This window comes from Hippocampus zosterae, chromosome 4, assembly GCF_025434085.1.
Source record: "Hippocampus zosterae strain Florida chromosome 4, ASM2543408v3, whole genome shotgun sequence".
Classification (NCBI taxonomy): Eukaryota; Metazoa; Chordata; class Actinopteri; order Syngnathiformes; family Syngnathidae; genus Hippocampus; species Hippocampus zosterae.
The window spans coordinates 21,753,215-21,767,412 of record NC_067454.1 but is presented as its reverse complement, the minus strand read 5'-3'; the positions used below and the strand labels follow the sequence as shown (position 1 = coordinate 21,767,412).

The following is a 14,198-nucleotide window of genomic DNA, read 5'->3' as shown; positions in this document are numbered from 1 at the left end:
TATTCATTTTTGTACAAGCCATCCATTGTCATCTGCATGAGCAACTGATTTAAAAAAAGAACAACTCAAAATTAAATCCAATAAGGGATCCGGCCGTGACTGTCTCGCTTGCCTGATTTTTATTTTATATTCCCAATCTTCACCAGCTCCACTCTGCAGTAATATTCATTCATTCATTCATTCATCTTCCGAACCGCTTGATCCTAACTAGGGTCGCGGGGGGTGCTGGAGCCTATCCCAGCTGTCTCCGGGCAGTAGGCGGGGGACACCCTGAATCGGTTGCCAGCCAATCACAGGGCACACAGAGACGAACAACCATCCACGCTCACACTCACACCTAGGGACAATTTAGAGTGTTCAATCAGCCTGCCACGCATGTTTTTGGAATGTGGGAGGAAACCGGAGCACCCGGAGAAAGCCCACGCAGGCCCGGGGAGAACATGCAAACTCCACACAGGGAGGCCGGAGCTGGAATCGAACCCGGTACCTCTGCACTGTGAAGTCGACGTGCTAACCACTGGGCTACCGGGCCGCCCTCTGCAGTAATACATGAAACCAAATTTTGCTCCCTTTCAAGTCTAATTTGACCACAAATCTGAAGCATCGTCTTAATCGAGCTTTGTTGCCATCAGCAACAGTTGTCTGTGCAGAATCACAAGCATGGCCAAACATTAGTTCAGGATGAGGCAAAAATGTTTTTCCAAATATTAAAAATAGGCATACATTTTTGTGTAAACCAATTTTGTGTGTGTTGACCATTTTTCGCACAACCCACCCATATTTTTGTAAAAATGAGCTGCAGTTTCACTCGAAGTCGTGGGTGTCGCTTTGGTTGATTTTGGCTCGGACACCACAGGGTGGAGTTTCCTCTGCATTTTCTGGCCAATTCCATAAGTCATTTTTAATTGTGGAACAAGTAAGAAAGCAACAACAATGGAGACAGTGGAACATTGCTCGAATAAATGGCCCTAGATGAAAAGTCAAGTCAAGTCAAGTCAGCAGTATTTATAGAGCACTTTCAAACAGCCATCGCTACATACAAAGTGCTGTACATGGAGCAATTTAACATTCACAATAAACAGTAAGACAAATCGGTAATAAAGGCGGTAGAGAGCACCAAACAGTAAAACCAAGAACAAATCTAAGTCATGCTGAGTCGAATGCCAAAGAATGCAAGTGAGTTTTGAGGAGGGCTTTGAAGATGGGCAGCGAGGAGGCTTGCCGAATGTTCAGTGGGAGGTCATTCCAGAGAGAGGGACCAGCAACAGAAAAGGCTCGATCCCCTCTGAGCCTCACTTTAGTTCAGTTTAGGCCCCTTGTGGGGTAACCCCTCTGTTGCTAAGATGAACACAAAGAACTGTATGTGAATATGAACGAAGCCTCAACAGCAAGAGGACTCTGCAGTTTTTAAGACAATTTCACCTTAAATGTGGATGATCTCCTTTACGCGATCTAGTCTGTCTCAGTTCTTGCTGTTTGATTGCCCTTTTTATTTGATGTAGCCACTCCAGTTTCACTTTATAGAATTTGTAATATGAGGGTGACATTGTTTATACCTTCCCTTATCTGAAGCTCAGTAAATACTCCTCTGAAAGGGCGGGGCGTGATTTCTGCTTAATCGAACATTAATATGCTGTAACATGCAGTTCTTAGTATAGTGGTACATGTATTGTTAAATGCATACCTCTCTGTCGGTGACTAAAACAAGTTTAGTTCTGATTGATCTCATTAAAACGTTGTAGATTTGGAGCTCGATCCGTGAGTTTGTATTTTCAAACTAAAATAATCCCTCATTTTTTCATTTATTTATTTTATTGCTGTGGCGAAGAAACATTTCTTCTGATTTTGATTCCCAAAGCCTTTACTCTCTTGTTTACTCTTGACCATAGATGAGGGGTATGTCTCACAATTTGCCTGTAAGCATTTTCATTGAAAGCCTCGTCAAGTTTGACAGGGTTTGAAATCAGAGGTCTGCGCGATTTGTTGGAAACTTTGTTTTACTTAATTTTCCGCTTGCCTTTGCTGTAATGCACATCTGGGGGTTTTTTTGTTTGTTTTTTTACTTGACTCAATTTCAAATTTTACTGCCTCCGCCTCCTCACAGGCTTCATCTCTTGCTCTGTTTCCTTGTCCCTTGCCACTCTTTTGAGCTAACCTGTTTTTTTTTTCATTTTCTTTTCTCCCTTTCTGTGCTTCTTAAGCTGAATCCTCTGACAAAATGGCAAATGACCAAGGTAAACTCCGCTTACACTTCATCTTTGTGTGTACCAATGCTGACTCTGCTCTTCTCACCAAAGATTTCCAACTTCTGGGCTGGTATATAAGCTTTGGCTTTTGCTCAGAGAAAGTTTTTGATCACAGTATAGCCCATTGACCTACCATACGCAGTATGATATGACAGGACCAGAAGCCATTCGTTAATTTAAAGACTTTGTGTCAGGCACATTTTTTCCTCATGAAGCCACTCTTTGTGTCCACTGACAGCCTCAAATCTGCCATCGAAACCTGGACCTCCAGGCAACCAACTCCCCCTTGATCCTGGATCAGCAGTTGGTAAGATTTGCCACATTTTCAGCTTCACCAACACAAATGATAAGTGCACTATACAAATGGCGTGCAAACTGAAGATGTTTTACAAGTGGCCATATTTAGGAATGGCCATCACACCAGATTTGTTGATGGTCAGAAATTGGGTCAGTTGTGCAGAATTGACTGTTTTGGGGGCCTGGAAAAAAAAGCGCTTTGGGACCCACCACTTCAAAGCCACTAATTGGTAATGTAGTACTATTTTCTTGGGCCACTGTCATCACTTTTTGCCATCTTAGAGGCCCCTAGCTTCATCCATGCTGTGGTAACTGCTATAATTGGAACAAATCTTTTTAAAAACAATAACTCCAATAGTGGCACTCTTGGGTAGGAATCTGGAGACCTTTGAATCTTGTTGGTTTTATAAATCAATTATCGTTTCTTGAATGTATTCAGGACTCAGCGTGTATACTGCCTTTACGGTTGCCATGTTAAGTGATAAGTGGTCTCCTTCAAGGCAAATCGGGGATGGGAAACAGTGAAAATCACATCCTGGTCATCGTTGTCATCATCTCCGTGGGAGCGTTCACCATCATCGTGGTGGTTGTGGGGGCCTTCCTGTGCACACGGCGCACCACCTCACACCAGAAAAAGTAAGCAAAAGAAATGACACCTCGAACATATGATCCTTTTGTTTTTGTCCATAAGCCTTTCAATCAATGAATCATGAGTTTGCTGCTTTTCTCCGCTCAGCTAAGCCTCTTTCTTACCAATTGTAGTCCCTATGAGGCAACAAGGATTGTAATAACAAAAGTCTGCTACTTCCGTTAAGGTTCCCAGTCAGTCGTAATTCTCAACCAATCATTGTAAAAAAATAATAATAATTAAAAAAAGAAATGGCTTATGTAGCCGATGTTGTGCTTGATTCTGATCATATCAGCCCACACTTTTGACTGTTCTCTGCTGTTTGTAACATTCAGGTGATCACATTACACGGACCGCAGACAGTTTCATGATCCGATGGCTTTCTTGAGTGTGAGGTTGTTTTCTCCATTTCCCCTGCCTTTTTGTCACACAGGAAGCGGGCGGCCTCCAAGTCCTCCAACGGCTCGCACAAGTACAAGGGCAACTCCAAAGACCTGAAACCGCCCGATCTTTGGATCCACCATGAGCGGCTGGAGCTAAAGCCAATGGACAAGTCCCCGGAGCCGAACCCGGTCATGACCGAAACACCCATCCCCCGCACCTCCCAAGACATTACTCCAGCTGACAGCGGGATGGAGAGCAACCCCCACCTGCAACAGAGGCGAAACTCCTTCCGTGGTCAGTCTGAGGGGAGAATCGCAGTTCATTGAATGTTATGGTCACGCAGTGTGACTCGGGCTTTTGAGTCAAACGCTTTTGCTGCTGGGTTTTAGCTTGGAGATTGTCTCCACTATTGTTTGGATGCCAGGGGGGTTTTGAGTCTTTTTTCATGAAAAGTCGGAAGGTGTTGTTTGTACGGTGCTGGCATAGTTAAAAAAGTACGGTGAACCAACGTTTATCGCCAAAGGTATATTCCAGAGCCACCCGTGATGGATGACTATCTGTGATATAAAGAGACCATAGGTTTTTTCTTTATAGTTTGGGACCTATCACAAACTTTTGATACACGTAACCTGATTATACAGTATCTTTTGAAGCATCCCTCAGTGCCCGTTCTTTTCTGCGGTCAAGAAATGAGAGCTGTTTGAAACATCGTGCAAATATAAGAAAGACACGCTCTCAAACCGTTCCCGATAAAGAAAGAGAATTAAACAACTTACTGTATGTTAGGATCACAGAATATTAAAACACCATAGACAGGCTAACAGACATTAGGATGGATCTTATAAATATTAACCCTCTAACAGCTGGTAGTTTAACGCACATGAAGCAGCAACAGTTACAGACAGCATACTGCGATACTCACAGCCCATATATTTTTTATGCTCCTTGGGAGCAAAAAACAGCTCGTGTTCAATTAGGTTTACACAGTTTCACAGAAATGTTCCGGAGGTCTGCATTGATTGCGTTCCATTTTACCGGTGAATTTATTTGGTGCTTTTCTTCATCATCTTGCCAATCATATGCATGCTTTTCATACACGCCATTTTAACAGTCACTGCTGTTCTTGCACCAGAAGTGTTCAATTAATCAAATGACTATCTTACAATATCTTTTTACAATGAGGTCAAAATTTAAAACAAATATTTGAAATGTCCCATGGTTTCGAATGGCTTGATCTCCAAAAGGGCAGAGTAGCGGCTCTTTCTGATGGGCTGGTTTCCGCCATACTTTTTAGGCCATGAATCAGAGGACAGCATGTCAACCCTTGCAGGCCGGCGGGGGATGAGGCCTAAAATGATGATGCCTTTTGATGCGCAGCCACCTCAGCGTAAGTGTGTGTGACCATAGGTGTGCCTCAATGTGTGTTTGATAAGTGAGCTCGTCATTGTTTTCGGTTTGTGATCTGTTTCTTTGAAACCTCTCCTGAGAAAATGCACAAATCGAAACACCGCGGATGTCTGACATCTTATGCCGTGAGAACCCACGGGGTCTAATTTAGCCCCTATAAATTCTGCTACTCAAATGCTACCCTTAAATCCCAAAGAGTCAAATTTGGCCCTAATCACAAATTAGAATTAAAGCATTGAATATTTGAAAAAACATATATTTGGGTGTTCATTGAACATATAGCAGTCATTTAATGTATAATTCATCATTTTCCAAAGAAGAAAAGGGTTCTTGGGTTCTCCAGGGTTAATTTATTGTTGACAATTTTGTTCCTGACAGAGTATGAAAGTGTGCGAGTGTGTTTGTGTATGCGAGTAGAGTACATCCCCATTCATCATCAGTAGCCTTCTCTCATGATAAACCTCCATGTCCGTTTGAATCCACAGCTGTAATTAGCGCTCATCCCATCCATTCCCTCGATAACCATCAGCACCATTATCACATGGGCAGCCTGGCGTCGCCCACGCGCAGCTACCTCTACCACCAAGGCAGCGGGCACCTCCGCCCGCATGCCTGCAGCCCCATCTCCCATCTTGACAGGGTGGACTCCACAGGTGAGACACTGCCCCATGCTGGTCCTTGAAGGGATTGCAAAAGAGGACAGAACACTCATTTGATCACTCATTTAACTCTAAAAGCATGTTTCCACCTTCATACGCTTCTTTTCACCACTTCCATTGTTCTCCACTTCACCTGTATTACTGGTTCCTACCGCAGACTTAATTCAGTGAAGTCTGACATCAAAGTTGCAATTAAATGGGTTTAGACTTGTAGCACCATCTGTTGCTGTACGACATGAGTGGTTTTTAGAGTGGAGATGATTTGGACCAAGGGAAGTGACAGTAGTGGGAAGCAACATATGGCCAGGTTTGAGCAGCCAGATGTGCATTTTTGTTACTGCTTCTCTTTTAGCGTACCTTTTTTTGGGGGCCATTAATTGTGGTCTATCATTGAAAATGAAATGTGTGAAATTTATCTTATCGATTGTTTTATACAAGCTGCTTCTTTTAGCAGGAACTGTGTCCATTGTAAATGCTGATTTGCTTATTTAGGAACATCTCATTTACTGACTGCAAGGCCGCATCCTATGAAATTCATATGATGTGATTTGTAAAAATTATTGTCGTAGACAGAATGGCGACAAAGAGTACACTTGTGGTTTAAGGGGGAAGCCAAGTTATGCTCTGTTTTCTAACAAAAATCCATTTTATGATAACAGAAAAGTTTTCTTTGAATTTGCACTGTATTTTTTGTAAGTGAACTATATTATGTAAACACATGTCCGACGAGTGATGCTTCCACTGGATAGAAATGACTTGGCGGCACCGATAGCACACCCTGATATGGAGGAAAACATGCAATTCCTACATGGTGCATTCTTGCGCTGTATGATTGTACTGTTATTAGAGCTGCAAAATAATTTGGAGGCCCAAGAGTAGTTCATTCAATGCATGTTTTACGATGCTATTTTTGTAAATCTTGGATCAGCGTCGGCGAATGCGGACAGTAAGCCGCAGGAGCTTGTGCTCTTCATGCCTTGATCAACAACATGCTGGCGGCAGCATTGCTAAACGAGATGAAGGATCACGTATGATCAACATTCACTCAGGGCTACTGTTTCCCACGAAGGCGTGCTACGGCAGCTTGTTAAGCCCAAAAAGTCGCTCATACCCTGTATTTGGTACAGCAGTCATTTGTATTCAAACCTGTAGCGAACCGCACCGAGCTCGTTTGGAAATGTACCAAGACCACCTCAAAAAGTGGTTCTCGGTCCGGTACCATCTGCACAAGGATTTGTTTGTGTTTATACTGTTGACTTGACTTGACTTTATTCACACCTGCTTAAAAGGTAGGGGACCTGTGTAGCAAACGAACCCCGGTCCATTCAAAGCGGACCAAACGGTCTACGTGGAAAATACAGCCTAGGTGTTCTATCTTTTAATAAATGTAATTTTTTTTCTTGTCACCAGATGCGGGCAATATTTTTAATTTTGGATTACATTAGGCGACAGACCAATAGAAAACGCACAGTGAGCCGAAAATGACCCCAGGGCTGGACATTTGAACTCCCTTCAACACATTTAGATTCTGAACACAGGCAATGCTGAAAGGAGACAAAACGGCCTCTTCATTGCTGTCTCTTTCCCATCCTCATCTGTCCTCCAGAATCGGTGAGGAATACACCTTGTTCGGAACCTCTTCCTCCTGCCGCCACCTCCTCGCAGGCTTCCTGCCCCTCAGAGATCATGGCGGACCCCGAGGGCAGTTACCACGGCTCTACCACCACAGAGGAAGAGTCCTGCTACACCAGCAACTTGCCGCCCATGCGCTCGGGCCACCCGCACGCCCACGCTCACCCTCTGAAGAGCTTTGCTGTGCCTGCCATTGCAGCTGCAAGTCATCCTTGCTTTGAGTCGCCTGCACTGCCCAGCACCCCCCTGCTAGCTCAGACTGGTGAGCAACACCTGCTGGCATTCTCATAGTGCCGTCTATCATGCAAACTCCACGTTGGTACGCTGGAATGAGATTTAAACCCAGAACCTCAAAACTGAGGCACACATGCTAACCGCTAGGTTACTCTGCTTCCCAAGGTGCCAATCAAACAAGCAATTTTATTTTTTAAGTCGTTGCATAGAGCAGACGTTTGCAGGAGCGTAGTCAAGCTCAGACTGGTGAGCAACACCTGCTGGCATTCTCATAGTGCCGTCTATCATGCAAACTCCACGTTGGTACGCTGGAATGAGATTTAAACCCAGAACCTCAAAACTGAGGCACACATGCTAACCGCTAGGTTACTCTGCTTCCCAAGGTGCCAATCAAACAAGCAATTTTATTTTTTAAGTCGTTGCATAGAGCAGACGTTTGCAGGAGCGTAGTCATTGCTTATCAAACCATTCACGGTTAAGGTTTCCTGAAATAAAATGCACACATATCCAGAACATGGCACAACACACTCATAATACAAGCAAGGAATGTTTTACAAAGTTTTATATAGTAGATAGCGCCAATTTATTCGCAGTCACTTTGCTTTTGTGTACAATCTCACAGTTTACTTCAGGGATGGGCAGATTATAATGCTGGAGCAGGCCACACTTTTTCATCAGTGTTATTGGGTGCCGCATAGGACCACACACTTCCTACCCAGACTATGACAACAATACGATTTTAAATATGGAGAAAATACTTAATGCATTTCATTTTTGACAATACATTTTCAATGTGTGTATGTGTGTAAGACCCACCATTGCAACCCATCAACAAAGGGTTTGAAAAAGACAACAAAATAACCACATTCAGAACTGTAATTTTTGTTTCCAGTGCAATTGACCATGCGTAATTGAAAAGCACGAGATGCACGGCAAGAGCAGGAACACCAGCAGTCATGGCAGACAATGGAGAGGAAAATAAGCAGTGCAAGGAAAGCAAGGTTTTAGATGTTATAATATTTGAGGGGACAATTCACATAAGTACAGGGTGGCCCACTTAAAAGTAGCCCGGATTTTTTTTTAAATTAAAATATTTTTTAAAATTTTTTCAAAACATGTATTTAATTACGTGAATGTTACAAGTGACCCAAGTCTTTCCAAAACCTGTTTTTATTACTTACAGGTTACAAGAGATGCTGGAAGTGTTCCAAAACTGCTCCGGTTATACACGTTGGCGCTGAGCCAATTTTTATTTGTTTTAAATTACACACGAACAGTAGTGCTCCTACCTTCTCCGGGTGCGTACCATACCTCAAGAAAATGGTGTTTTCCTTGCAGCAGAGAATAGTGATTGTGGAAGGCTATGTGCGAACCAGATCAATTAAGAAAACACAAGAGGCCTTCACTCGCGAGTACCCACAAACAAAACCACCGGCTAAACGTTGTGTTCAGAGCCTGGTTAAGAAAAACAGGTTTTGGAAAGACTTGGGTCACTTGTAACATTCACGTAATTAAATACATGTTTTGAAAAAAATTAAAAAAATATTTTAATTTAAAAAAAAATCCGGGCTACTTTTAAGTGGGCCACCCTGTACTTAACTCATTCACTCCCAAAGACGTATTTAGATGTCTTTTCAGACGCCACACATTTAATCCCAGCTCCTCATTTTATATTGACTGTACTTGAAAAGGATCTTTTCAGACTCTTTCATACCCTTTTCAAGTACAGTCAATATAAAATGAGGAGCTGGGATTAAATGTGTGGCGTCTGAAAAGACATCTAAATACGTCTTTGGGAGTGAATGAGTTAAAAGTCCTGTGAATTGTGACAGTGTGAATTGTGACAAAGTCACAGCTATCCAAAATATTCCCCTCGGTGTAGGGTGATCAGTGAGTAGCCATCCCTGGCCCCAACCTCGCTCCGCCACTGGATGTTCGACACAGAGTTGAGCAGTTTTGTCTGAACAACATGATGCTTATGAATTCCCCACTTTGGTGTCTTCACCTGATTCAGGGCCTCCCACACACCCCCATGTTGTTAAAACAGCCTCCATTGGAACTCTAGGAAGGACCCGAACGCCAATGATGGTCAACGTGCCCAACGCCCCCGACGTCCCAGAGACCAGCAAGATGTTGGAGGATGTAGATAGCGTGAGTATTGCGGCCTGCGCTGGCTGCCTGTAACACTGCAGACAAGTCTCACACTGGTCAATACAGAATTATTTTTAGTGACCAAACATGGAAGTGCTAGAAATGTAACTTTCACACTTTCCTTCCAAATCCATGTCTAGTTTTCTTTGGACACTGGAGTGTATAACTAGCTTCAGATGTACTTTAATTTTAACCACGTTTTCTGTTTCCTCTTTCTCTCTTTATTCTTCTTTAACGTCATTCTCACCCTCTATTGGCTGTACTTTATCAATCCATGTACTTTTTTGTATGGCTGATAATTACAAAACCCATCATCGGAATGATTTTTTTTTTTTTGCTTCTTTGCTTCTGCTGGTATGCTTGGCTTTCATCTGCTCTTCCATTCTGGTCATGTAACTTCCCACGCATCAGTCCCATTGACCCATCATCCCCCAGCGCGCCTCACCCCACCCATTTGACTGCCCCCATGTCCTCTGTGAAAGGTCCCTGACTGACCCTCTCCTCCTCTGCCTCTTCTTCCTCCCCTCCCCTCCTCCAGGTGCTTGCTTCCCTGCCTCCCTGTCCCTCCCCCGCCCCTCGCAGTAACCCTGTTCCTCTCCCTCAGAGCTACGAACCAGACGAGCTGACCGAGGAGATGGCCCACTTGGAGGGCCTCATGAAGGACCTCAACGCCATCACCACAGCACCATGAGCGTCTGCGCACACACACACGCGCGCGCACGCACACACACTATACAGATGAAGCATTGGTACAGGAAAGTAAATTTAAAAAAAAAAGAATCCTTTGGGAGCAAGTGGCCCATGGACAGAAAATTACTTCTGTGCCCCCCCATACACACCCTCACGATCTCTTTTTTTCGTCCTGCAAAGAAAAAAAAAGAAAAAAAACTTCTAGGGACTTTTTTCGCCTCACCTTTCTCACTCTCAGGAAGGAGATGACCATTGGTGGGAAGCAAAGTGAGACGCTTCATGTTTTTATGAAGAACCATTCTCGGAGACAATGAACTCAAATGATTGTGATCTTACTTCCTCAGCAAAAATACAAACATGTTTTGTTTGTTTGTTCGGTGCCACATGACAATGCACGTCTATGTCAAATGTCCAACAACATGCTGGTATTGATGTTGGTCCATACCGTTCCCGTTTTCTGTTTAGTTTTTTTGTTTTGTTTTTTTTGGGGGGGGGGTGCATTTTTGTATATCTATTGGGCTGTTTCAGTGGAGTGAACATTGGACATCCCCCCTCTTTACAAGTCAACATTATTCCGACATATAGTCATGTATGTTCGTATCACCTTGTACCATGATTTTGTATTGTTTTCTACCTTGTTGTATTCTTTATTTTTTACATACAGTACATATCCTTATAAACATGTACATATGTTGTTTTTATCTTCTAACATTTTGCAGTTTTCTTTCCAGCGGGGTCTCCCTTCTAAAAGCCTTACCGCCGTGTTTGCAGGTTGGGAGGTAAAGGTGACTCAGACTCAGGGTGCTGCCCCCGCAAGGTCCTTCCCTCCTTGGCACACACCCTTACATTGCAGTCAAACAATCACCTACAACAGACCAGTTGTCTTTTATACAAAAAAAAAAGTTTGTGAGTGTATGTTTTGTGGTGTTAACACAACTTTCTGGTGCCCCTTCCTTAAGTGCAACATTGTGTTTCTATTACATGTCATAGACATGTTGGCCTTTAGAATGGGACTCCCACTGAGTTTATGTGCATCATCATTTTTGTATGAAAAAAAAATGTGTTCACAAACCCGATGTCAAGTCTACTTTCCCATCATCCTGTTACCCAAAGAAATTTATGGTAGTCATTTTTAATCTCAACCTTTGTGATGTTTCTCACAAATAACCATTATCATGAATGTCATTCTTAATGCAAGAGATTTTAACAATTGGTCGCTTGTTTTTTTTTTTTTTTTTTTTTACGAGGGAGAATGTACAAACAGAATTCCACTGAAATAGGGGTGTTGTTAAACATCAATAAAAACAGAATAGATTGATTTAGAAATTATGTTTAACCCATATTTAATTGAATATATTACACAGACAATATATTTAATGTTTAAACTCTTAAACTGTTTTCATTTACTGTCATCATCATTTGACTTTTTAAAGCTGCAACAAGTGGCAAAAAAGAGAGAGAGAGAAAGTTGAGGAATGCTCATCAAACACTTGTTTGGATCATCCCACAGGTGAACAGGCTAACTAGAAACAGAATTGCTCAGTCACAAGCAAAAATGGGGCAAAGTACACCTCTTTGATAACCACTCCAAGAGAAAAATTGTCAAACACTTTAAGGACAATGATCCTCAATGTACAATTGCGAGGAATTTAGGGATGTCATCATATATAGTCCATACTATCATCAAAAGGTTTAGAAAATCTGGAGGAATCAGCATGTCAACGGCAAGGCTGAAAACCAACATTGCAAGCGCATGACCTTCGATCACTCAGGTGGTGCTGCATCAAAAAACAACATCCATATGTAAAAACGATCTCACCACATAGGCTCAGAACATTTCAGAAAATCAATGTCATTAAATACCGTTCGAGGCTACATCCATAAGTGCAACTTAAAACTCTACAATGCAAGGCAAAAGCCATTTATCACCCAGATACACTGCCCGCTTTTCTGCCTCATCGAAGATGCGCTGATGCAAAGTGGAAAAGTGTTCTGTGGTCAGATGAGTCCCTATTTCAAATTGTCTTTGGAAATTGTGGACGCCCTGTCCTACATTTCAAAAAGCAGCATCTGTGATAGTGCCAATGGCACGGGTAACTTACACATCTGTGAAGGCACCATTTGTGTTGACAGGTACATACAGATTTTACAGAAACATATGCTGCCATCCGAGAAATTTATTTTTCATGGACACCCCTGCTTAATTCAGCAAGACAATGCCAAACCACATTTTGCACGTGTTACAAAAGCGTAGCTTGGTACCAAAAGAATGGCGGGTATTGGACTGGCCTGCCTGCAGTCCAGACTTGTCTCCCATCGAAAATGTGTGGCGCATTCTGACGCATAAAATACAACATTGGAAACCCAGGACATCCGAACATCGAAATCAGTACATCAAGCAAGAATGGGAAAGAATTCTAGCTCCAAAACTTCAACAAATGGTGACCTTAGTTACAAAACGTTCTTTGAATGTTGTTAAAAGAAAAGGTGGTGTACCACAGTGGTAAACATGACCCTGTCCCAGCTTTTTTGCAACATGTTGCAGCCATCTAAATGAATGATTAATTTGAACATTAAACATCCTGTGTTTGTATTGTATTCAACTAAATGTAGGTTGAACATGATTTGCAAATAATTGTATTCCGTTTTCCCATTTATGTTTAACACAAGATCCCAATTTCAGTGAAATTGGGTTTGCATGATTAAAAACAACAAAAAGTAAAATTTCAGACTCCATTTGGGAAATAATCTTTTGAGTTGTTACCCGTTGAACCTGTATTGCACTTTTTCACAGTTTTTGGAAAGAAAATTTCTTACATATCTTGTGTTTTGAATATCAAATGCTGTTTGTGTAATGTAGAGTCCTAGAGGTAAAGCGGCAGGCAGCTGGTCTTGTTTTTTGTTGATTTCTTTTGTTGTTGTTGTTGTTGTTGTTTGTTTTTCCTGCTCCAGAGATGATATGAATTTGAGAGGCCGAGTATTGACTTTGCAGCTCATGATGAGGAATTATGTTGTTGCTTGTTCATGTACAGAATCTTCTTTGCTTTCTGTAGGAAAACTGAAAATCAGTGGATTTTTAGGAAAACGTTGAAAAACATGGGGGAGTGTTTTGTTTTGATGTTTTGTTTTGTTTTTAAATTGGTGTATACAACCTCTTATGAATACTAACAAAATAAACGTTTCACATTGTTTTATTTCATCATAAATAGCCAAGAAGGCAACGCAGGCAACAAATTATGTGAAATTGTTATAGCACTGGCCACAAATTTACGCCTTCCCAAATCTGGACAGAAAATAATTTTTAAAAGAATTTCTCTGAGAAAGATTTCATAAATGACTTTAAAAAAAAAAGTAAACTGACAAAATGTGGTGGGTTCCTTCGATGCAGAGGCTGCATTATTCGCTTTTATGAAATGATTTATTAATATCTGTGATATCATGTTCCAAATAAAAAGTTGTGTGCTCGAGAAGTTATTGCCCCCTGGGTTGAATTGAGATGCCGCATGGTACAAGAGATTTCCTGAAAAAGTCTGCGACTGTATATCAAGTAATACAGGGGATTGACATGCTTTTAGAGGAACAAAATCACAAAAATTTAAGAAAAGAAAAAAAAGATATCAATCCAAAAGTACAGATTGTAAAAATGATTGGGGGTTGAAATGGGGAGAAAACAAAGTTATTTGTATGCATAAAGTAAATACAATATTTGGATTTCAAGAAATACATATCGAAACAAGTTGATACAGTATTGCAAACTATTATGTAAATGAGAAGCATGAGGGCAGTAACCTTTCTGATTTCATCATTAAAACACAAAGAAGTAAGGATAAGATAAGAATTGCAGCTTTGAATAAAACATTATCAATATGG

At 41.7% G+C, this 14,198-nt stretch overlaps 1 protein-coding gene across 17 annotated transcripts in view; it reads left to right on the top strand.

Moving 5' to 3' along the window:
- Positions 1–13,798, top strand: part of neo1a (neogenin 1a) — a 172,544-nt gene extending 158,746 nt beyond the window's left edge. For 4 of the 17 annotated variants that reach the window (XM_052063022.1, XM_052063018.1, XM_052063017.1 and 1 more), the window contains exons 21-29: positions 2,202–2,234; positions 2,485–2,553; positions 3,044–3,179; positions 3,605–3,849; positions 4,850–4,942; positions 5,448–5,615; positions 7,228–7,515; positions 9,502–9,638; positions 10,177–13,798. In XM_052063022.1, coding sequence (XP_051918982.1) covers positions 2,202–2,234; positions 2,485–2,553; positions 3,044–3,179; positions 3,605–3,849; positions 4,850–4,942; positions 5,448–5,615; positions 7,228–7,515; positions 9,502–9,638; positions 10,177–10,329 — 1,322 coding nt within the window. In that variant the 3' untranslated portion in view covers positions 10,330–13,798. Of the gene's footprint in view, positions 1–2,201; positions 2,235–2,484; positions 2,554–3,043; positions 3,180–3,604; positions 3,850–4,849; positions 4,943–5,447; positions 5,616–7,227; positions 7,516–9,501; positions 9,639–10,049 lie in introns of all 17 variants that reach the window. The other 13 variants (XM_052063028.1, XM_052063019.1, XM_052063029.1 and 10 more) reach the window with 11 other exon arrangements.
- Positions 13,799–14,198: the final 400 nt, after the last annotated feature.